General features: G+C 42.9%; 1 protein-coding gene across 1 annotated transcript in view; it reads right to left on the bottom strand.

Moving 5' to 3' along the window:
* The window catches only part of SERGEF (secretion regulating guanine nucleotide exchange factor), a 234,196-nt gene extending 210,198 nt beyond the window's left edge, over positions 1-23,998 (bottom strand). The window contains 8 exon segments of the mRNA XM_027073027.2: positions 166-324; positions 4,710-4,772; positions 7,545-7,658; positions 12,170-12,230; positions 17,094-17,188; positions 18,889-19,044; positions 20,231-20,366; positions 23,844-23,998. Coding sequence (XP_026928828.2) covers positions 166-324; positions 4,710-4,772; positions 7,545-7,658; positions 12,170-12,230; positions 17,094-17,188; positions 18,889-19,044; positions 20,231-20,366; positions 23,844-23,903 — 844 coding nt within the window. The 5' untranslated portion in view covers positions 23,904-23,998.
* Between the last annotated feature and the right edge of the window lie 818 nt (positions 23,999-24,816).

Genomic DNA, 24,816 nt, shown 5'->3' with positions numbered 1-24,816 from the left:
GGCTGACCACAGAACTCGATCCCAGATCCTCCCCATCCCAGTCCTTAAAGCTTTTCGTTGTCAAAACCTACCTACTTAGCCCTGAGCATTCATAGCTGTTTAGACAGCTGTCCCCTCCCGCCAAAACTGCTCTCACCAACCACAAATTCTCTGCTGCTCTCTCACCTGTCTGAGCAACCAGGTGTGTCCACCCACTCCAGACAGAAGTGACCTTTTCATTCTGAAAACAATGTGCTTCTATTTTCTGGGGCAGAGGAAGGAAAGCAGCCAAGGAAGCCAGTTGCCCGTGCTTGTTGCTTCCCCAAACATACAGCTCTCCTGCATCTTAAACAAACAGAAGGGGAACAAAAGAGGTGAAGGAACATTAGTTCAAAATGATGGAAAATAACACAATCTGAAAAAAGAAAGTGGCTAAAAGAAGTTGTATTATTCTTATGCTACAACGTGGCCTACAGAAAGCAGGATACAAAATTCATGTACAGCATTTTAACGTAGAAGATAGTTTTTAATTCTATAAATAGAAAACGAGGCCAAATGTTCTTCCTAGTCTGTCAAGGAATAGGAACGTATGAGTTTATTTTTTCATTAATTCATTCAGCAAATATTTCTTGAACATCTACCCTAAGAAAAACATGTTTCTCCATTTTCTACATTTTTTTTAACGTATGCTTGTATTACCTGTGGTTAGGAAAAATATGTATTAACTTTTTAAAATAACAGGTTAAAAGATACATTATTTAAGCTTAAACTTTTCTGACCTGGGAGGATTTCTCCACACGCCCTGTCCAGCAGAAAACATCATGCTGCTGCCTCCCTTCTGTGCAGCACCATAATTCACTGGAACCTCATAGTCCTGAGGTATAAGCAGCAATGCGACTGACTGACCATGTGAATTAACAGAAAGACAGCAAATTCAGAGTCAAGTGATGCTGGCTTCTATTCCTGGACCTGCTAACTAGCTACTGACCTTGGGCAAATCACTTCCTAAGCCTTAGTTTCACCAGCTGAAAATCAGAGGGGAGGGCGGTTGGCCTAGAAGGGCAGGCAGTGTAATTGATGATACCAGCCACAAGAGAGACTTGCGGGCCACAGTGGCAAGCTAGAGGACACATGCTAGTCTACGAGGCATTCACGTTCTAAACCATTTTTAACTGGAAGCCACACCAAATGGAGCCATAAACTACAAAATTTGGCCCAAGAACCTATACTTTATGACTCTTTGAATGGTCTCTAAGAGCTTTTGCAACCAACCCTAACATTCTAAGTTTCTACACTCTACTCTGTAGCACACAGCACGCACATGTAGCTACTGAACACATGAAATGTGGACAGTCCAAATTGAGAAGTGTTGTAAAACCAGAAAAGTACAACAAATTACGAAGGCTTAGCACACAAAAAAAGGGGGGGTGGTGCCTGGGTGGCTCAGTGGGTTAAGCACTCGACTCTTGATTTCAGCTCAGGTTATGATCTCACAGTTTGTGAGATTGAGCCCTGCATCAAGCTCTGCACTGATAGTGCAGAGCCTATTTGGGATTTGCTCTCTCCCTCTCTCTCTGCCCCTCCTCCGCACTCTATCTCTCACGCACGCTCTCCCTCTCCCTCTCAAAATAAATAAATAAACATTGAAAAAAAAAAAAAAGAATGTAGCTCCTTAATAAAATTCATACTGATTACTGGTTTAAACAATACTGTGGATACACTGGGTCAAATAAAATATATTATTCAAATTAATTTACCTGCTTTTTACTTTTTGAAATTGCACACACATTATATTTTCTATTAGATAGCATTCTTCTAGAAGATAAATTAATAAATAAGCAAGGGTTGGAGATGTTAAATGACTTTCAAGATCACATGGCTAATAACGAGTCAAGTGGAAGCGGAAACCAAGCCCTCTGTTTCCACTGCATTTTGTGACCTTCCAAAAAAGTTTTCCAGTGCTGCTTGCCATAGGGCAGTCTGGTAGAAAGCTAAACAGTATAACGAAAAAGACATCAGACCAAGATTCGGGGTTCAAGTTCCAGAGCCACTATTCAATCTTTTTTTTTTAAGTTTATATATTTTGAGAGAGAGAGAAAGAGAGAGAGAGAACGAGAGAATGAGTGGGGGAGGGGCAGGGAGTGAGGAAAAGAGAATCCCAAGCAGGCTCTGCACTGTGTGTGCAGAGTCCAATGTAGGGCTTGAACCCACGAACTGTCAGCTGTGACCTCAGCTGAAAACCAAGACGTTTAAACCGACTGAGCCACCCAGACGCCCCTCAATAGCTCTTTGATACTGGGTGCATCATTTCACTTTCTGGGCCTGTTTCATCAGGTCTAAAATGAGGGAGTGTAAACCAGTGGAGCCATTTTATCACCCAGATGACCTTGCAGCACTGACATTCTGTAGTTCTACGATGTGAATCTGGTCTATTTCATACCCTGAGAGAGGGCAACCTCCAGAGTGTACAAAGTATGAAGATCCCTTATGAGGACCCCCTCAGCCAGTCTCAACCCATTTAATGGACTGGTTAGCTACCAAGATGCCACTCATAGTGCGCCTGTGTCTGTAATAAGCCTTCATTTATCTTAGTAAGTCTAAACCAGCTTTTTTGCAAAGACAAACTGTCTTCCACATGCGGATCATTACACGGTTGCATCAGCAGGCAAAATTAAATTCTCCTGCAATGCCAAATAATTATATAATCCACCACAACTCCAGAGAAAAGGTCTAAAGAGCAATGTGCAAAATCCAGTGTGTGACAGCTCGAACTAGACCAGGAGAAAGGGATATTAATCTTGATCATTTTTAACCCACTTTTAAAGTATCAAAAACCAATTTCCTTTCCGAATGTACTAAAAATCACTAAATTATACACTTTAAAGAGACAAATTTTATATATGAATTACATCTCAATAAAATAAAAATTCAACATCCGTTTTAAAAACACAATAAAAGTGTTCCACATATGAAATAATAAATAATTTCACTAATCATAAGATTTTCTAAGAAACTTTTAGCAAGCAATTAGAGAATCTCTAAGTTTACATAATACTTGCCATCAAATTAATCAGGACAGATTAGAAACATCTCTTAGTATACTCTTATTCTCAGAAAAGAATGCCTTGCTGGGGCGTCTGGGTGACTCAGTCAGTGGAGTGTCCGACTCTTGATTTCAGCTCAGGTCGTGATCTCTCAGTTCACGGGATAGAGTCCCACATTGGGCTACACACTGATAGTGTGGAGCCTGCTTGGGATTCTCTCTCTCTGTCCCTACCCTGCTCATGCCATCTCTCTCTCAAAATAAATAAATAAATAAACATTAAAAAAAAAGAAAAGAAAAGAATGCCTTCCTCAACCCTCACTGACTATAGGGCATGAACTAGTCACTTCTCACCCTGGGGCCTGCAGTCCTTCCTCTATAGAAGGAGAGGTGGGACCAGATGCCCAGGGGAGTCCTTTATAGTAGGCATTCACTTCAACTCAACACTTTCAACATATATGTAAGTCTACCTAATATGAGACATAGGCTAAAAGTAGATTTTTCTTTTGTTGGTTGGTTATTTTGAATTTGTTAAACCACCAGTTATCTGTAGTTTAGAATGTATAATGTATTTAAACTCTCACACTATGGTTCTTGTATTTTGGAAACAGTAGCAGCTTCTCAGTTGGACTGCATTACAAATTTGATGTTGAAGAACGCACATCACTGTTAATTTACACGTACTGTGTACACACCTCAATTTCCACATAAAACACTGAAAATACTAAGTGTGAAAGTCATTCCCCTTTGCTTAAAAAATGCCCTGCATTCAGCTCCATGTGAGAAGTCTTATCAAAATAAATCTCTCAGACCTCTTGTCTCAGTCTACTGGTAGGGATCAGGGCAATCTTGGCTTTGAAAGAAAACCTTTGGAAGAGGTCACCTTCACTTCCAAGAATATGTTGCATCGCCAATGGGAAGTTTGTACTGTATTGGTGGGGGGCTGTCAAATGGATGAAAGGATGCATAGTCAAAAAGAGAGATGTAGTGTGCGAGAGTAAAACAGATTAGACAGAGATGGAGGGATCAAAGAGACGAAACAGACTAGAAATACATAAAAATACAAAATAGGTTAGAAAAATACATAAAAATACAAATAAATTAGAGAATTATGTGCATAACTCGATTTACAAAGATATACAGACACATAGATTAGATAGAAAGATACAAAGATGAAAGGTAAATAAAAATGGAGACAAGTAGATAAATAAAGAATAGATGAATACAGACAGAGCAGACAGGTAGATAAATAGACTAGAAGATAGAGGTGGATAAAACAGGTTAATCTGAGAGCAAACATCTAGAGAAAATACACAGTTGAATTAGACACCAAAATGGATCTGATGGATAAGATAACAATGTGATATATAAACTAACTATTGGCTGTGTGATTTGGTAATCACAATTACCCTCAGAGGAAGATATTATCCCTACTGTACAGTTGAGAGGAAAGGAAGTGAGCTGGTATTTCCTTCATGTATTTTCATCTTTACTTCTCACAACTATCCAGAGTATTTTGATAGATAAGACAACAGTCTCCGAAGGTAAAGAAACTTCCTAAGATAAGACCAGGGGTGGCAGCAGAATTCTGACTCAGCTCTTCCCTCCGTGTCCAACATCCACCACGCGAGGCAGAAATGGTGCAGAACTCTGAATGGCATGTTAGACTAAAAGAGCTGGTACCAACCCGTCAACGAAGCTGAGTGATCTGAGCCAGCAAGAACACAGGTTGCTTTAGAATTCTCCAGGCCTACAAAAAAAAAAAAAAAAAAAAAAAATCTTTTGAAATCACATTCACAACAGAACAAACTGGGCAGAGAAGGAGCTCAGGCAGCACCACCAGGGCCCAGGAGAAACTTGCAGCCAGAGCAGGCTGGTCTAAGTTGGTGGCGCTGACCAAGAACACGAACGACATGGTGGGGAGACTAGTTACCTACCAAGGGACTGGACAGATAAGTTAGTGTACTGGACATAAAGAAGCCAGATTTCTCACTAGCAGAGAGAAGAGGAAAGGTACAAACATAAAAAGGTGGAAGGCTAGAATAGACCATGGGATAGTGGATTGTCTTAGAGAAATCATTGTAAACCATCATAGCTCCTGGTAGAAGCAGACAAATAGACACGGGTGTACATATGTGTAAATATGTGTGTGCACATGTCTATCTCCTAGCTCTGTCCATCAGCAGGCCTAGAAGCAACAAGATCTCATACATTCAGCTGCCATCACATGCAGGCAAACCCAAAACTCCAAAGAACACACAGGCAGAACTAAGAATTTGAACCTGCTTTCCAAATCCAGCACTTTTTCTCCCTTAATTATACTGTCTTCACTGACAAGTTATAATCCCAACCAACTCTGCTAGAAACTGTGGTCACTGGGTCTAACATGCAGAGAAATACAGTCTATTCTGCAACTCTTTTCTGACACTTTTTACGTTTATTTATTTTTGAGAGAGAGACAGACAAAGCACGAGCGGGGAGGGGCAGAAAGAGAAGGAGACACAGAATCTGAAGCAGGCTCCAGGCTCTGAGCTGTCAGCACAGAGCCTGGCACGGGCCTCAAACTCACGAGCCGTGAGATCATGACCTGAGCTGAAGTCGGATGCTTAACCAACTGAGCCACCCAAGGTGCCCCAGTCTTTTCTGACACTTTGTTTAATTAACTAGTGTCTTAATAAAATGCCCTTCACACCTTCAAGTACCCTATAGAATGAGAAAGGGACAAAACAGGTGTTTCCAACACATTCATCAGAGAGGAAGCAAGAGGCCTTGTGGTCAGGCAAGGAAAGGACACCCAGGGCTGCAGCTCCAGAAGCAGTGGCAAGTAAGTAAAGATGGAGGAATAAAAAGGGAAAGACTGAGGGCAGGAAGTTCACAATCTATTCTAATGTCTCATCATAAAATTCCCCCAATCAACTTGGAACATAAGCTGTGCCCTAATCAGAACCCAAACAAGTCATTTAAATCAAATAAAAGCATTTCTGATTTCTTCCAGTTACAAGTCCTATGCTGAAAGAGAAAGCAGACACAGTTCCTACCCTGAAAAAGCTCAGTCTCTGGCATGTGGGAAAACATATAAACAATTCATAATAATGCAGTACACTGTGCTATCCAGGCATGTGAAGAAAATGTAATGGTGTCAGAAGAGGGAAGACTTCACTGAGACAGCTGTATCTGAGCTATGCTTTGAAAAATGATCACAACAGAATAAAGATTACCAGAAGGAACAGGAAGGAAAAGACATTTCAGACAGGGTTAACAGCTTACCCATAGACACAGAGGAATGAGAAAGCAGGAAATGCCCAGGGAGCAGTGAATACCTAGATGAGGCAGGAAAAAATGTCTGGGAAGTATGAGTTTATTTAATGAATGCTTTCAAGGTCATGTGAGTTGAACTGCCTATCTAGCACTCAGTGCCCCCTTCTCCTTCTCTAAGAGTACCCTCCCCAACTCCACCACTGGGCTTCAGGGTGACCAATCTCACCGCCAGCTGAACAGGAGAGACTCCAGGACTTAGGAAAATCAGAACAACCCCAACACCTTGTGCATCACTCCCATCATGGCTTTCCCTTCCCTTCTTTCCCCACTTCCTATCCCACTCTCAAAAATTCCTCCTTTGCTCTCACCTAGAGGAGAGGAGAGGTTTCCTGTGCAAGTTCTTCCTACAGCCAACACTCAGAAGACTGGGCCACAAAGTAAGAGAGCAAGAAAGGAAGAAGAGGAGATACAGACATGGTGCTATATACAGAGAAAGAGAGGGGCCCACAGTGAGAGCACAGAGCAGAGGGAGAGGTGAGCAGAGAGAGAAGCCGAAAGAGGCTGGGCCCCAGTGTGAAACCCCAGAGTGAAAAACAGGAGAGAAAGCCTACAGGCTAAATGACCAACACAGACACACCAACAGACCCATGGGCATAGTGCTCACTACCTACTCATGTGCCCATGTACAGAGATTTCCCTAGAGTAACACTCCTGGCCCCTCTCTCTACCTCCTCACTCACTCCTGCTCTCCTTTTGGGAAAGAGGAACTGGGCATGTGAGGCACAGTCCTTCTAGGTTCTCCCTTTGGGATGTGCCTACCTGCAGATAGGGTGCCTCCTCATGTGCTCCCAGCCATGCAGTGAGCTTAGCGGGGCTGACGCCATGCAGCTGCTACAGTGCCTGGTGAGTAAATCCAATCTGGGATTCAGAATCTAGAGGCTCACTACTGCTACACATTATCTCCAAACACCTAAGTCATGTCTTCCAACCTAACTATTAACAGTTCTAGTGCTACTATTCTGGTCTCCACTTAACTGACTCGCATCTATCTCTCAATGGGCTGCAAACTCTGGCATTGAGGAAGGGTACTTTTACTGGGTTCGCAAAAAGTCTAACAAGACTAACAGACCAGCCAACACAGAGACTTAAGACAAAGGAACTAAGAAACAGCAAAAGCAAAATTCCATTTGCCCATTTCCTACCTGTGTGTGTCACTATTTCTTGACAAAGAATAAATATAGGACTCAAGAAATAAGGGCCTTACCTGTCACTCTGCTTGGCTCCTTTGCTGTCAAAAACAATGGGAGAGTCTGCCCAGGGCATAACCGCCGTCCAGATGATGCCAAACCAGTTCCCCACTGGAACACAATGCCACTTGCTTCCCAATGGAACAGAGGAGGAAATGAAGAAAATGCTTAATGGGATTACTACCAGATTGCTTTTTGAGCCTCGCTGTCATGGGAGATTCTCAATTCATTCTCATTAACACGCCTACTAGGGACAGGCTCAGAGCTTCAAGGGGCCCTATGGCTTGGTTATCACCAAGCCAATCACAAGTCCAATCTTCAGGGCAATTTAAGACCATTCAAGAAAATTCCCACATACTAAAACTCCCTCCAAAAATTCCAGGACATATGGCTCTTTCAGAGTCAAATTACTAGAACAACACTTTATTCATGACTAACCTGAAAGGACAACTCAAACTCCAGACCAAGCAGGAAAGAACCCTGATGATTATCAAGTTCATTCCTCACATTTAATAGGTGAGAAAATTGAAGTCTGGAAGAGAGGATGTGATCTGCCCAAGGTCATCCTTGGGAGCTAGTAGCAGAGAAAATACTAGGACTCAGCTCTCCTAACACCTAATGCAGTGTCTTTTCCACTACACCAAGATAAATTCAATGACTCCTAATTACCAAATAAATACATATTTATGACTGCAAGATAGCTTCTTAATAGTCACTACTTCAGTGGAATGGCCTTTTATTTCCCTATCCACTGAATCTAATTCATGTGCCCATGTTCTGAACCTCATACAAATGTGTAGATGACATTTTATATATTTAATCTACAGTCAGATGTGTGTAACTAGGATCCGTCACCCAACAGCACATTAAGGTTCCACTCCTCTCAACGTATCCTGCAAACAACAGTCCTTTAGGCTGTAAACAGACAAGTCTGCTTTGTGAAACATAAGTGATGATGACTGAGCACAATGTGAGCTAAACACAATACTCAAATAATACAGGGGCACCTGGGTGGCTCAGTCAGTTAATCGTCTGACTTCGGCTCAGGTCATGATCTCACAGTTCTTGGGTTTGAGCTCCACATCGGGCTCTGTGCTGACAGCTCAGAGCCTGGAGCCAGCTTTGCATTCTGGGTCTCCTTCTCTTTCTGCCCCTCCCCCGCTCACACTCTGTCTCTCTCCTCAAAATAAATAAACATTAAAAAAAACACAATTGTTGAATACAAAATTTACCATCTCTTCCACAAATAAATTGCAAAAGGGTAAAAAAGGGAGCAAAATGAATCTTGAGATATCTGATATAGGATTAATAATCAGAATATATACAGAACTCTTAAAACTCAACAACAACAGGGGCACCTGGGTGGCTTAGTCCGTTAAGCGTCTGACTCTTGAGCTCAGCTCAGGTCTTGATCTCAGGTCATGAGTTCAAGCCCTGCATTGGGCTCCACACTGGGCATGAAGCCTACTTTAAAAAAAAAAAAAAAAAACCCTCAACAACAAAAACCTGATTCCAAAAATGAGCAAAGGACTCAAATAGACATTTCTCCAAAGAAAATATACAAATGGTGAAATGCAGATATGAAAAGATGCTCAACATCACTAATTATAAGAGAAATGCAAAACAAAACCACAATGAGGTACCATTTCACATTCATTAGGATGACTACTATTTAAAAAAAAAAAAAAACAAAGTAACAAATGTTGGCAAGGATGTGAAGTTATTTGGAACCCTTGTGCGCTACTGGCAGAAATTAAAATGGTATGGCCATTGTGGAAAAGGGTATGGCAGTTCCTCAAAAAAATGAAAATAGAATTACTATATGATCCAGCAATTCTACTTCTGGGTATATATCCTAAAGAACCAAAAGCAGGATCTCAAAGTGATATTTGTACACCCACATTCATAGCAGCAGTATTCACAATAGCTAAAACATGGCAGCCACACAAGCGTCTGTCAACTGGTGAATGGATAAGCAAAATGTGACATATCCAAGTAATGGAATATTATTCAGCCTTAAAAAGGGAGAAAATTCTGACACATGCTACAAAATAGACAGACCTCAAGGACATTATGCTAAGTGAAATGAGCCACAAAAAGACAAATACTATACAATTCCACTTATGTGAGGTACCTGTATGAGTGGTCAAAATCACAGGGTCAGAAAGTAGAATGGTGGTTGCCAGGGGCTGGGGGAAAGGGGGGATGGAGAGTTATTGTTTAGTGGATATAATTTCAGTTTCACAAGATAAAAAAAGTTCTGGAGATACACGGTGGTAATGGCTGCACAGTAACGTGAATGTACTTAACATCACTCAACCGTACATTTAAAATGGCTAAGACAGTAAATTGTGTTATGTATATTTTATCATAATAAAAAAATTAAGAGGAATAAATATATATTTTTTAAAATAGAGATACCTGACATACATATCCACCAACTGCAGTGTAGAGACATAATTCAAACCCTGATTTAAACAAACTGTTAAGAAATATATTTTTGAGACAGTCAAGAAAATGTAAACGCTGGATACTTGATCAAATTACAGATTTATTGTTAGTTTTCTTGTAGGTATGATGATGGCATTTTGTTAATGTTTTCGATAGAGTCCTTATCATTTAGAGATACCTGCAGAAATATTTACAGATTAAATGGGAGAGGAGGACTTACAATTAAGTTAATCAAACACATAATGGAAACCGTACTGCTTTGTAACTGGACAGAAATGTATACGTAAGACTAGCAATCACAGAAAGTTGGTAGGAAAGGGGGAATTAAACCATTAATAGGCCATTCTCCAGTCCCACTAATCTAAGAGGAGAAGCTGCTTATAAGATGTAATCACTACCATACAACTCAGCAATCACACTCCTGGGCATTTATCCAGAGAAATGAAAATTTATGTTTGCATAAAAACTTGCCCACAATGTTTATAGCTTTATACTTAATAGCCAGAACCTAGAAACAACCAGATGTCCCTCAGTGGGTGAATGGTGAAAGAAACTGTGTTGTTGTGGACTGAGTTGTGCCCCCAAAAATTCATATGTTGAGGCCCTAATCTACAGTGTGACTGTATTTGGAGCGGTCCGTAAGAAGGTAATAAAGGTTAAATGGGTCATAAGAGTGAGGCCTTAATCTGACAGAACTGGTGTCTTTATAAAAAAGAAGAGACACCAGATGTCTCCCTCTCTGCATGAGCGCACAGAGGAAATGCCCTGCAAGGACATAGCAAGAAGGCAGCCATCTACAAGTCAGGAAGAGAGGCCTCACCAGAGACCAACCCTCATGGCATCTGGATCGCAGACTTGTAGCCTCTGTAACTGTGAGAAAATTCCTGTTGTTTAAGCCACCCAGTCTGTGGTATATCGTTATGGCAGCCTGAGATGACCAATTCAGTGGTACATCTATAACATAGAATACTACTACTTAGCAATAAAAAGGAACAAATTATTGATACTCACAACTTGGATGACTCTCCAGGGAATCATGCTGAGCAAAAATAGCCAACCCTAAAGAATTATATATTGTATGATATCATTTATATAATGTTCTTGCCAGGAGCTAAGAAGGGGTGAGGGTAAGTAGAAAGTAGATGTATAATAGACGCATAAAAGTGTATAAAAGCCATATAAAAGGGTGTATAAAAATGGGTATTATAAAAGGGCCACAGGCAGGATGGCTGTGGCAATGAACTGTTTGTGTCCTGACCGTATCAAGGCTGGCTGGGCTGTTGCACTACAGTTTCACAAAATGTTACCAGTGGGAGAAACTGGGAAAATAGTGCATGAGATGTATTTTATTTCTTACAACTGCATGTAAATCGACAAATATCTCAAAATAATAGGGTTAAGAAAAATTTTACTATATAAGCAACATTAAGCCCCAGACGACACCAGTACAGTGCTGCACCAGACTCTTCCTCCCCTCCTCCACCTTCCCCAGGCCACGACTGGATGCATCCACACTTGAGCCTCAGCTGCCACAGCCAGTTAGGGCTGCACTTCACCCCACGAGAGTGGGAGCAGAAAAATGAGCCTGGGGAAGAAAAAAGGGCCACTGCTCTTCTGCAGATGACCACCTCTCTCCACTTGCCACCTTCAAACCTCACACACACTGTCAGCCCTACGTCCATCACCACCCTCTCACAGTACAGGAGACAAGCTCATTTGAAGCTTTTAAACTAATAAACATTAAAATGCACTAGGCAAGCAGTGGAGTTCACAGCAAAGAATGTGGGCCTTGGAAACTACACCACCTCAGACTCTGTTCCCAGCTCTACCTTTTACTACCTTACCCCCTGTGTAACCTTAGACAAGCCCTTCAGCCTCTTCGGACCTCAGTTTCCTCACATGTAAAAATGTAACTCACATCACTGCAGGGTTGTGAGGATTAAATAAGGTATTAATTAAATCAAGAGAACCTAGCATCATGCCTAGAACATAATAAAGAGCTAGAAAACTTCATTTCTTTCCACCCTACCTGCTAAAGATTTCCCACATGACTTTGACCTTATGTCCTCTCCATTTAATCAGAAATGCAGCACAGCAGGACATTCTGAATTACTCCTTAAAGTTTGTTTGCTCTAAAGCGCTGCTTCTCCTAGTGATGTCCCTATTTTGAAAATAAAAGCAAAATGATCACCTGTAGCAGCTAAAGCATGCCTCAGTCCAGCAGCAATGCAAACAACCTTCTCTTTCAGGAGCTGTGAAAACAAAGAAAAGGGCTGAGGTCTTAGAATCACCCATCTGCAAAACGCTGTGGAATTTATGCCCTGACACAATGCAGCACAGCCCTCATTACATGTCTGATTGGTTTAGAGTCCCCAACTCCCAACATTTCCATCCCTCCATACTTCTGTATGTATCCCTAAAAGGAAAAATCTCTTAAAAATAATATATCACAATGTGTCTCAGGGCCGCAAGGGACCTTCAAAGTCATCCAGTCCAGGAGTTGGCAAATGTTTCCAATAAAGACCAGATAGTAAATACTTTAGACTTTGCAGGCCATATGGTTTATGTCATAGTACTCTACTCTGCCATTGTAGCATACAAGCAGCCACAGACAATACATGAATGAATGGGCATGGCTACGTTCCAATGAAGATTTATTTACCAAGGGTTCTAGCTGGACGACCTTTGATTTAGCCCAATCTCTATTCAATGCCAGATACCTTCCACAACCCCCCACAAATCATCATCCAACCCCTGCCAAGCACCTACTTCCTGTGGCACAGCCTCACTACTTCCCCAGGTGCCTATTCCATCTTTGTGCAGTTCCATTTATCTCCTTAGGTGGAGCCAAACATCTGCCTACAGCTTTTCACAATGCTTTCCAAAGACGAAGACCACTGTCATGTCCTCTCTAAGATACCTTGTGGTGACTTTAAAACTAAGTCTTCAAATTCTTTGAGACCCACCCCTTCAAGATGTGGAGCTGGAGCTTAATTCCCCTCTTGCTGAATGTGGTCTGGACTAAGCAACTTGCTTCTAGTGAAAAGAATAAAGAAGTGATGAGTGGCTTAGAGACTAGGTGATAAAAGGCACTGAGGCTTCCTGCTTGGCCTCACTCTCAAATCACTCCTGGAGGAAGCCAGATGCCATGTCTGAACAACCCCATAGAAATGCACTGAACCTCATGAGTTGCAACCTCATGAGACCAGCTAAGCTGTGCCCAGATTTCTGACCCTCAGAAACTAAGATAGTAAATACCTGTTGTTTAAAGTTGCTAAATTTAGAGTAATTTATGACACTGTAATAGATAACTAATACATATCTCTTCTTTTGGCCAAACATCCCCAATTCCATCAGTGATCCCCTGGTTTCAAATTCCATTCCCTTCTTGGTTTCTCTCCTCTAAATGTGCTCTGGTTACTCAATCTCCCTCTTTTATTATTATTTTTTTTTAATTTTTTTTAACATCTATTTATTTTTGAGACAGAGAGAGACAGAGCATGAACAGGGGAGGGGCAGAGAGAGAGGGAGACACAGAATCTGAAACAGGCTCCAGGCTCTGAGCAGTCAGCACAGAGCCCGACGCGGGGCTAGAACTCACGGATCGCGAGATCGTGACCTGAGCCGAAGTCGGCCGCTTAACCGACTGAGCCACCCAGGCGCCCCGCAATCTCCCTCTTTTAAAAGAGACTGTATAGGAGCACCTGTGTGGCTCAGTCAGTTAAGCGTCCAACTCTTGACTTTGGCTCAGGTCATGATCTCATGGTCATGAGATCGAGCCCCATGTCAGGCTCCATACTGGGCATGCAGCTTGCTTAAGACTCTCTCTCTCCCTGCCCCTCCCCTGGGCATGCGTGCATGTGTGTGTGCATGTACACGCTCCCTCTCTCTCTTTCTCTGTCAAAAAAAAGCGGGGCGGGCGGGGGGGGGGGGGTTTGTATATGCATCAATCATGGCCCCTGTGCAGCTTTACTACATGTGTTTATTTACAGATCCACATGGCCTTCCTAAACTTTAGGACCCTCGATGGCAGGATCTAAGTCTTATTCACCTTTATGCCCAGGACCTAAGCACTAAATCAACAGAATACAACATCCCATATGCAGTCTGATTAGCACAAAAAAGGACAGGACTCTGGCTTCCCTTCTTTTAGAGACTATATTTCTGTTAATACAACCCACAACCACATTAGCTTTGGGGAAGATCAAATCTTACTACTAACACAACTTGAACATATTGTCCTTTAAGTATTTTCTCTTTAAAACAACAACAACTAAAGGGCTTTACATGTAGATTCAATCTCCTCAATTTCTTCAACTCACCTCCATTCCTTCCTCTCCATCCCCACTGCCATGGCTTTAGTTTGGACCAGGATCACCTCTTGTCTGGATTATTAGCAAGAGTGTCCTGAATAATCTTCCTCCTCACTACCCCTTCGGGCCCCAACCTAACACACTGTTCTTACCGTTTGCCATGCACCACCTCCCTGACTGTCCCCTCCCCAATAGAATTTCTACCACTTCCTTATATTCCAGTCATACTAAACTGCTTGCAGTATCTCAAACCCTGATATTTCATGCTTCTACACCCTTGCTTACACAGTTCCTTCTGTCTGGAATGCTCTTCTTTTGTATCCATTCTATGCATCCTATCTCAAGTCAAGTAAATTTCTACTCAACTTTCAAGACTCTGTATAAGCCTGTTCTCACTCCACCTCCCCCTAGAAAGACTTAAAATATTCCCTCCTTTGAGGCTACACCTGCATCTACCATAGTTTAACATTTAGGTGTCTCTATATCTAATATGTACCACTAAACTCTAAGATTCTCAAATGCTAACATGTACCACTAAATTCTAAGACCTCAAATACTAAGACCCTCACCTTTGTCCCCACTGCCTAAACCCAGCACCTATATACCCAATAGTTGCTATTATATAAATGAATGAATTTCTACTATATTTCACTTTGCCACATTCCTCCCATTGTTCAAGAGGATACAGCCTTGATGTATCCCAAATGTTTTCACCTCCTGATTCTGTCATCCAACATATTTTAACCATTGTTTTCCTCTGTCTTCTTTAATCATGTGACCCAAGCTAAATTAATTACAATGTATATAGGTTCTTAAAAAAACCATCCATTTGTAATTGGCAACTGTAACACTTCCTACAAGTGACTATAGAGTCTAGATTTCTGTGCATATCATGTGCTACATACTCAATGTTTCCGTGCCCCTGAAATTCATATATTGAAACCTATTACCCAATGTGATAGTATTTGCAAATGGGGTCTTCTTGAGGTTATTAATTAGGTCATGAGAATGGAGCCGTCATGAGAATGGAGCCCTCATGAATGGGATAAATGCCCTTATAAGAAAGGCCCCAGAGGGCAACTCTGTCCAGCGAAATAAGTGTTTATGAACAAGGAACGGGGTCCTCACTAGACACCAAATCTGCCGATACCCCAATCTTGTACTTCTCAGCCTCCAGAAATGTGAAAAATAAATGTTTGTTGCTTAAGCCATTCAATCTATGGTATTTTTGTTACAGCAGCCCAAACACACTACGACACTGTGGAGATCATGACCTCAAATACTATCCCACAGACCAGCAATTGTAATTCAGCAACATGACAGGAGCTGACCAAGCTCTCTCCAGTGAAAACAGATCTCCCACTCTGAGTCAGAGTTCAAGAAAATTAGCTAGACGTGAGCAGCTTAGGTGGTGAACTCATTTTAGATCCCAGCATATTTCTTTCAAAATTCCACAGCCCTCTTATGACTACTTATCATATAAATGTCACAAAAATGTGTACATTTTAAATATGATGCAGAGGAAAGGGCTCTGAACTAGGGCCAGGAGTCCTGTCTAGTCCTGTGCTGTCCACTATGAAGCCACTAGCTACATGCAGGTACTAAAGAGCCGAAATGTGAGTAGGTATGAACTGAGATCACTCACAGTACAACATGCACACCAGAGTTCAACTTAGTATAAAGTAGACAATATAGGGGCGTCTGGGTGGCTCAGTTGGTTGAGCGTCCAACTCTTGATCTCAGCTCCGATCATGTTCTCACAGTTCATGGAATCAAGCCTGCATCAGGTTCCATGCGGATAGGAGAGAGCATGCTTAAGATTCTCCCTCTCTTTCTGCCGCTCTCCCACTAGCATGTACACATACACACTCTCTCTCTCAAAATAAATAATCTTAAAAAAAATGGAGAATATAAAGTATCTCATTAGGAAATTTTTACATTAGTGACATATAAAATGAAATAATCCATTGAATACACTGGATTTATTAAAATTAATTTCACCTACACGCCACAATATGAATGTAACTTGAAACATCATATGAAATGAGAGAAGCCAGATACAAAAAGCCACATATTGTATGATTCCATTTATATGAAATGCCCAGAATAGCAAATCCACAGAGACAGATTAGTGGTTGCCAGGGGCTGGGGGAGGGCAGAATGGGAAGTAATTGCCATTGGGTACACAGTTTCTTTTTTGGTGATGAAAATGTTCTAAAATTAGATAATGCTGATGGCTGCACATCTCTGTGAATCTACTAAAAACCACTGAATTATACATTTTCAAAGGGTAAATTCTATGGCATGTAAATTACATCTCAATAAAGCTGTTATTTTAAAAAATTAATTCCACTTGTTTCTCTTTACTCTTTGAATAGTGCCACTAAAAATTTTAAGTCACGTATGTGACTCACACCATATTTTTATTGGGCGCTACTGGCCTATATACTATTTGCCAACCTTAGTGTCTTTAGGTAAGTCGCTTCTATCAGGACCTGTTTCTAACATAGTTCCCATTATTACTCATTTTAGTATTGTAAAATGTCATTAATATGCCTTTATGACATATATTACCTTCATTGTTTTATTTCACAAACATTCATAATGTGTATGAGGACTAACAGAGGTTTTTCACTAACAGCTTCCATCCCCCCAACTTAATCCTTCCCAGAAGAACCTAAGTTTTTCAACTTAAATTCTAAGTGGCCCATGGCTTTTCAGGGACTCAGCCAGTCTCTTAGTCTGGGGAGGGAAACACTTCAATAGTATGTGGGTCAGCTATATATGAGGTGCCATCCTTACCTCAATGGCCTGGGGAACCACACATCTTCGAGGGCCATGAGGAACTCCTAACTGGCCGAAGGAGTTGGATCCACATGACAGAACTTGACCATTTTCTGCAAATCAAATATTTAAATCATAACCTCAGAAGTAAGATATCTTTGACCAGTGAGTAAATGTTGAAGGATGGAAGGAGCAAAGGGAATGAGAGGAGGAAGAGGGGCTTACACTTTAGCACATTCAAACCACAGTCCCTGCTTTTATTGTTCCTCTAGGAATAAAAACACTAGGCACTGGGCTAAGCATTTTACAGATTCTCTATCACACTACCTAATTAATGGCAGCTTATCTGCTATAGAACATTAGCCTGGTGCTGGGATGGGATACTGATGCCCCACGCCCCACTTTTCATGTTTCCATGTGACATAATTTTCATTATTTTAACACTCCAGGCCTCTCTCCCTGCCCCTTCGTATTCTCCCTGCTTTCCAGGAGAAAAGGGGTAACTTAACCAACTGATAAGTTTGGGAGAAGGAAGAGCATGTGTGGCTTGGCACCTTCCTCTCAGGTACTCTAGACTGATGCACAGTAAGTGTTTCCCCTACAGAGATAACCTACTGTTTGCAGAATAACTCTGGATCAGAGGAGAATTAGCAGAAGCACTTGGCCTGACCATTAACCCTGTTCTCCAACATAGCCTTTGTCAGTGAAAAGCCAACAGTGTGATCTCCAGCTATCTGACTGCTCTCCACCTTTCTCACAATTGGTTCCAAAAGTGAGCAGGAAATAGAGTGTTATTCACAGACTCCCTACAACCCCAACATGGTCCACAAAAAGCACTTCAGAAATGATGGCTACTATTCAGGGTTATTAGTACCAAATTCAGCACCTATTACAGAATCCCTCTGCAAAAGAGAGATGCTGATGCCTGAGCAGGGTTTTGAAGAAAGGATATGAGTCATCAGAAAAAGGGACTGTTCCAGAGAGAGAACAACATTCTGCTTGGTATTTCTAGAAAGAAAAGTATGGAGAATGTGGAGAATAAAAGACAAGGCAACAACAGGGATAGGTAGGGAACAGTAATTGAAGCTATGTGTGGAAGTTTGGGATCGGAGCTGTGCACATAAGAATCTACAAGGGTGGGGTGGGGAGGATTTGGTCAGAAAATGCCCTTGCCAGATGACTGTGTCAAAGAGGGAGTCTAGTCAGAAACTATACATGGTCTTCTCCATCCAGAATGGCAAGCTAGACAGGACAAAACTACTTCTGGGGAGAAGTCAGCTGACAAAAAGTAACTATTGCTAGCTGCTCCCAAGAGCATTATCCTATTAGCCCTTTGGCCATATCCCTCTACACCCTATTCTGCTATCTGGCTTTGCAGAGAGCAAAGAGTTGTGCCCAACCTTTTTTTTTTTTTTTTTTTTTAATCCTTCAGTGGGGGAAAAGCTGCCATCACTGTTGTGTGACCGCTGACTTCCTCCTGCTTCCCCACCACATTTCCCCATGAGTAACCCTTCACCGGTACTAATGGCCAACTAGCCCAGGCACACAGCTATCGTGAATTTCTGGGACAGGAAGTAGCCACCAAAGGTGATCCAGTCTCTTCCCTAGTCTCTAGTAAAAGTTTTCCAGCCCAAAATTTTGCTGTTCAAACTCTCCTTGCAAAAGGCACCCACAACTTTCCTCAACAACCAAAGAGAAATTTGTATGTATGTTTACACATAAAGAGACTTTCACTTAATCAGTATCACCACCATCGAGTTCTTCTCACCCAATGCCTTTGTGGTGATAAAGATTTACCCATGAGTGAACTCACCTGTAAGAATAATGGTAAAATCCCAGCCGCAGGCCACCTGTTGGACAGGACAGCCAAGGAGGGATCTGCAGGTGGTAAAATACAGAACATCTTCTGTGTGACCAAGCCCCAATTGCCCATCTTTGTTCAGGCCACAAACAAAAAGGCCTCCTTCATCTGCAGAAAGCAAAAGCTTTGGTGATGGTGTGCACAGGGGAAATTACAACTCTCAAAGCGAGTAAAAGGATTTTACTAATTAGCTGCAGTCACAAACCCAATAAATTTTTTCCCACCCGCGTTAATAAGCCATGTACGTTAATGTGCACTGGCCCAAATGGCATAGGGCGAAAGGGCTCAAGTCTAGCATCTATATGAAAACTCCAAGTCCTAGAGCAGTGGCCAATCACCAAATAGAGCATCTACTATGATAAGAAAAGCCAACATTTATTTAGAACTTATAATATGCCAGGTATTCTTGTAAGAGCTTTATCTGTGGGGCCCATTTATCCTTTAGGCAGAATGCCTAGAGCCCACGATACTTTCAGAGTCCCACAAAAATGTTTTAATCTTATATTCTTCTAAAATAAAAAAAATAAATAAATGCAATAATAATGAATACACAATGCTAAATCTAGCCTGGATTATACTAATCTTTATATCAAAGCTGTCGTAAAATATAGTTCTTAATATTTCTTTAAGGAAGAAGGGGTCCACAAAGGCAAGAGTGCCAAGGACCCATGAAAGTCATAATGCAGCCCTGTAGTTCACTGATTCACTTCATTCATCATTTTTATCCCCATGTAACAGAGGGAAAAGTGGCACAGAGAAATTAATTTGCCCAAGGCCACACAGCTAATAACAGAACCAGGATTTGAACCCAAGCAGTTGATTCCAGAACTCATGTTCTTAATCAGGATTCAATACACCATCCTTTCCAATATCATGGCACCTGGAGTACTCATTAAGTACTATCATAGGTACTATGAAGGAAATTAAAGAAAATACAAAGTTCTTGCTCTCAAGGAATATTCACTCTAACTGCAAAGACTTCTAACTCTAACATGTGAAAGTTAAATGACAATATATTGTATGAAATGTGGTATATGTTGCAACTCCGCCATTAATTTGTCTTGTAACCTTAAGCAACTGGTTTTCCTCTCCAAGCCTCATTTGTATAAATGGGGGTGGAGAGCCTAGATCTCTGAAGGGCTTTCAGCTCTGACAATCTAGAATTCTCTACTGGTAACTTGGCTTTTTCACAAAAATGTTTTCCTCTGCAAAATACAAAAGGATGAAAGATGGCAATACAATATGCTAGGGAGAAATGTCTAAATAAGAAATATCTACTCCAGAAGGATGTTACCTGTGACAATAGCAGAGTGGCCCCCTCCTCCTGTGATCCTCCTGACACATTCAGGTTTACAGAAGTCATTCAGTTGCTGGGGCAAAAGCACATCTTCCTTGTGGCCAAGGCCAAGTTGCCCGTAGCTATTTGCACCCTAGGGATAAATAAGGCAAGGATGAAAGAGTACAGGAAACACAACTGTCATTGTGCATTTACCTGTCCCTATCTTTCTCATCCTGACATACCTCCCAGAGCCTCTAACAGATGAGATTTCATAAGCTCATTCTTAAGAGGTTGCTATATGCAACCCATACTTAGACAGTGGCCCTATACCCAGAACATGACGATTTCCACATGAGAGGAGCTCTTAGCATCCACTATTTATCCAAAGATATTCCTCGCCTTCTCCTTCTAATGCCCCAGCCCACATGTGTTGCCTCTGGGAGACAGCATGGGAGTTCCTTGTGATAAAAGCCAATTCTCTAGGGAGGCTAAGAAAAGAAATAAGGAAAGGAAATAGCAGCCAAGTGGGTGGGAAATGCACTGGACTTGTCCCTTCTCATGCCCTCGCTGAGAAAACTGGCAAGGACTTCTTTAATCAAAGTTAGCTGAGGGCTTTGTGCCCTCAAGCAGGTCACCTCACTGTTATTTCATCGTACAGTGAAAGAGGTTGGCAATGATCTCTAAGGGCCTTTCCAAGTACAATGCTTTGAGACTCTAAGATTCACATGGTGAGATTCCTGTAAGGGAACAGATTTCTCCTTGGTGGGCAATATGTCTATCTTTGTTATTATGAAATAACAGTCCAGAATCCCAAATCCAAAACTCTTGCTGCCAGATGTATTTCAGATTCAGGCTTTTATAGGCTTAAAAAAAATAATACTGTATATAAATCATATATACTGCTGCAAGGTCCAGGAGCAGCACCCCATAAGCAAAATAGTATTATTTCTGCAGTAAAAGGTACAAATACATTAACTGCACATAGACTATAAATAGCATTATGTCAGGTCAGTTTGAGTTTTGGAGGTTTTTGTTTTGTTTTGTTTTTTGTATTCAAACTTGAAGATAAAGAATTGTAGACCTGCAGAAAAATCTTTAGATTTCAGAAATCCTCATAATTCCTTATAATTACTCCTGGCTGGTTCTTCCTAGAGATAAGTAGTAAAACCTTCCAAATGTGTTTGTTTTCTAAGACATTTTAATGAGGAAAAATAATTTAAAATAACTACCCAAAATACATACATACATACAAACTCCTGCCCCTCATGGTCTATTTCATAGCCATCCTGGGCTGCAAGGACTCCAAGCTGAAAAAGCAAGCTATGGCAAGGGCACAGGTCCAAGAGGCCCTCAGGGGCAGTATTAGCTGCCAATTACTGACTGCTTCCTCAATACTTAGTATTCACCCTTAATTCTCACAATAACAGAGGAGATAGACATTTATGGCTCTCATTTTACAGATGAAGAAACTAAGTCTCAGAGAGGTTAAGTTGCATAGTTGCATAGCTGGGAAGGCAAGAAGTCAGATATGCCCTCCTCCTTTCACTAAGCTATACCATGTCCCTAAGGATTTTTGGTGAAATTCAGCCCTGAGCTTACCTGGCAAGACTCTAACTGTATGACTGTATCTATAATAGCACCCCATCACTTTATTCCCTTTTTATGCTTTTTCTTCATAGAACTCCCTGACATTACATTTGCTTAGTTGTTTACTGTCTACCTCACCTACTGCAAAGTAAACTCAATGAGGGCAAGAACTTTGTTTTGTTCACTGCCATTTTCCCTGAAAATGCATCTGAAACTATGCTGCCCCAGAGAAAGTGTATATATATTTTAGAATGAATATAGTGAATGAATATATGATCTGATGAGGCCCTACCTAGGAAAGATCAAATGAAAGATGTGCATGCTGTGGAGTACATATGCACAGGATACCTCCATCAGGCCGGAGATCTCTGTGGCTGCCCCATTACCAGGACTACAAGCTGTTGAACAGAAAGTGAGAGAGACACATGCACTTGGGGCTCAAATTATGGCACTCAATTTCTGAAACACAGCAAGAGGCCCGAAATCCAGGATAAAGCAAAACAAAGAAAAATTCAATACAACATGTTAGCCGTACTTGCCTCCCTTCCTTACAAACACTCCAGACATACTACACACACACACACACACACACACACACACACACACACACACACAACCCCAAGGAGGTAAATTTCCCCTTGTTAGGGGAATTGTGTTCCCCTAAAATTAATTTGTTGAAGCCCTAGACTCCAGTACCTCAGAAGGTGACTGTATCTGGGGATAGGGCCTTTTAAAAGATAATTAAGGTTAAACGAGGTCATAAAGGTATGGCTCTAATCCAATATAGGAAGGAGACACAGGGATGCTCTCAAACACAGAAAAAGCCACATGAGGACACAGCAAGAAGGCGGCCATCTGCAAGCCAAAGAAGGAGGCCTTAGAAGAAAGTAAACCTGCCAGACACCTTGCTCTTGGACTTCTGGCCTCCAGAACTACAAGAAAATAAAATCCATTTTTTAAGACGTCTCAGTCTCTGGTATTTTTCTATGACAGCCCTAGCAAACTAACACACCCCTCCACACACATAATGCAGCGGGAAGACCATCAGGCCTCCAAGCAGTAGACAAGGCCCTATCTGACACCCAGACCCCAGTCTCCCGCCTGGGAAAAGCCAGCACCAGCACCCACCGCAGGCACACATTCAACCCCAACTCCACCCCCGGCTCAAGTGCCACCCCAAAGACAGTACTCAGCCAGCCAGCCAACCTCAGGCCCCACGATCTCCCTTCTGCTGGTATAAGCAGGCTTACACTCAACAAGTGCTGCCTGGTGCTGATCATTACCTTTTTTTGACTAGTCAAATACATGGTAGTTTTAACAGTAATCTAGGTGTTATCCCGCTCCCTCAACGCCAGAGCTGGGTCTTTCAGTTTTGTGTTTTTCCCCCAAAGACCAGCACATAGGCATACAAAAGGGTCTCATTCATTCATCCGTCCAAATATCTGCTAGGCACCGTGAACAAGACAGGCACAATACATCCCCCCTCGTGACGCTTCTAGCGAAAGAGACTGACATTAAGCAGACACCCACGCCCCCAACACAGCCAAGATCCGGTCACAGACGAAGATCAGCAAATGTGCACGGCCAAATACTGCAGGCCTCGCAGCAAACGGTGCTCTCGCCAGGCTGGGGCGGGGCTGGGAAGGGGCCGGCATCCTCCGGGCAACGAGAGGGTGAGGAGCACAGGTGGCCTTACAATGGCTCCGGGACGGCGCGATACCTCCACGCCGTCTCTCCAGGCGCTAGCCCGGCCTAAGGGCTCTGGCGGAACCACACGCTCTGCCCAGGAGGCAGATGCTTCCCCCGGCGCCGCAGCCCCTCGGGTTCGGACCCCACCAGCCAGCAGGCCCCTAAGTCACCCGTGAGGACCCCTGCCTCCCGACCCTCTCCTCCTCAGGCCCCAGCCCAGGGTCCTCCAGCCCAGACCCCGGCCGGGACCTCAGCCACCAAGCCCACGACAGCCCACGCGGAGGCCTCCAGCTCCCATCCCTTCGGCGCCCCTCAGTCCCAGCGGCCCCGGCCCGGGGGCGGAGTCACGTACCCAGGCGAAGAGCACGGCCGCCTCAGGGGCGGCCTCGGAGGCTCTTGGCTCGCGCTCCATGTGTGGACTCTATGCCGGCGCTTCCGGGAGGGGTCGGAGGTGGAGCCCGCCAGGGGAGGGATTAGTAACTGGGGTGTGTGGTTGACGGGGGAGGGGTCTGTGGTTGGGAGGAGCCGGTGAGGGGGCGGAGTCTGCGGCGAAGGCGGGGCCATAGCTGGGAAGAGGAATGAGGTGGGGGCGGGGCTGGCCCGAGGGAGGGGGTCTATAGTGGGCGCGGGGCCGGCGCTGGGGAAGGGTCTGCAGAGGGAGAGGGACGGGCGCGGGGGTGGGGCCGTCGCTGGGGCGTGGTCTGTTGTGGGGGCGGGGCCGGAGCGGAGAAGGGCCCGCGGGAGCCCCTTAATTGCTCCGGAGTCGCCTCCTAGTCGCTCCGCCCGGGCGCGCTCTGAGTGAGTCAGCCTCCCGCTTCTAGCGTTGCAGTGCCTCTCTACTTCTCTCTCCCTTCCCTTGCACTCTATTTTTAGTAATATACGAGTGCACTACGCTCCTTCACGTTTTTATTTCTTTGGAGTCCCAAGATAGCCTGGAAGGACAGACAGGGCAGGGATTGTATCACCTTTTGACCGGGAAGAAATTGAGCCTGGGAGGGGTGGAAAGGGTCCCCTCCAGTGTCTTAGCAGAGCTGCCTTTGGATCTGCTTTGGTGTGTGTTTGCAAAATCTGAGAAAGCTCTTTGATAAACGAGTGTGTAGGAACTTAGACCTCGGGACACTGAACTGAGGAGGCTGGTTCTCATGGATTCCTGCCAGGGCAGCCTTCTAACCCTCAGCGCGCAGAGCACGGTCCTGCCCTGATTCCGATCATCAATACTGGATAATATTCACCCAACAAAGGTTTTCATATAAAATGGCTTTTATCAGATACCCTTCTACACTACTAGTGGGAGCTAAACAAGTACAATTTTTCCGAAGGAAAAT

The sequence above is a fragment of the Acinonyx jubatus genome, chromosome D1, assembly GCF_027475565.1.
Source record: "Acinonyx jubatus isolate Ajub_Pintada_27869175 chromosome D1, VMU_Ajub_asm_v1.0, whole genome shotgun sequence".
Taxonomy (NCBI): domain Eukaryota; kingdom Metazoa; phylum Chordata; class Mammalia; order Carnivora; family Felidae; genus Acinonyx; species Acinonyx jubatus.
This window is presented reverse-complemented; position numbering and strand designations above follow the sequence as displayed.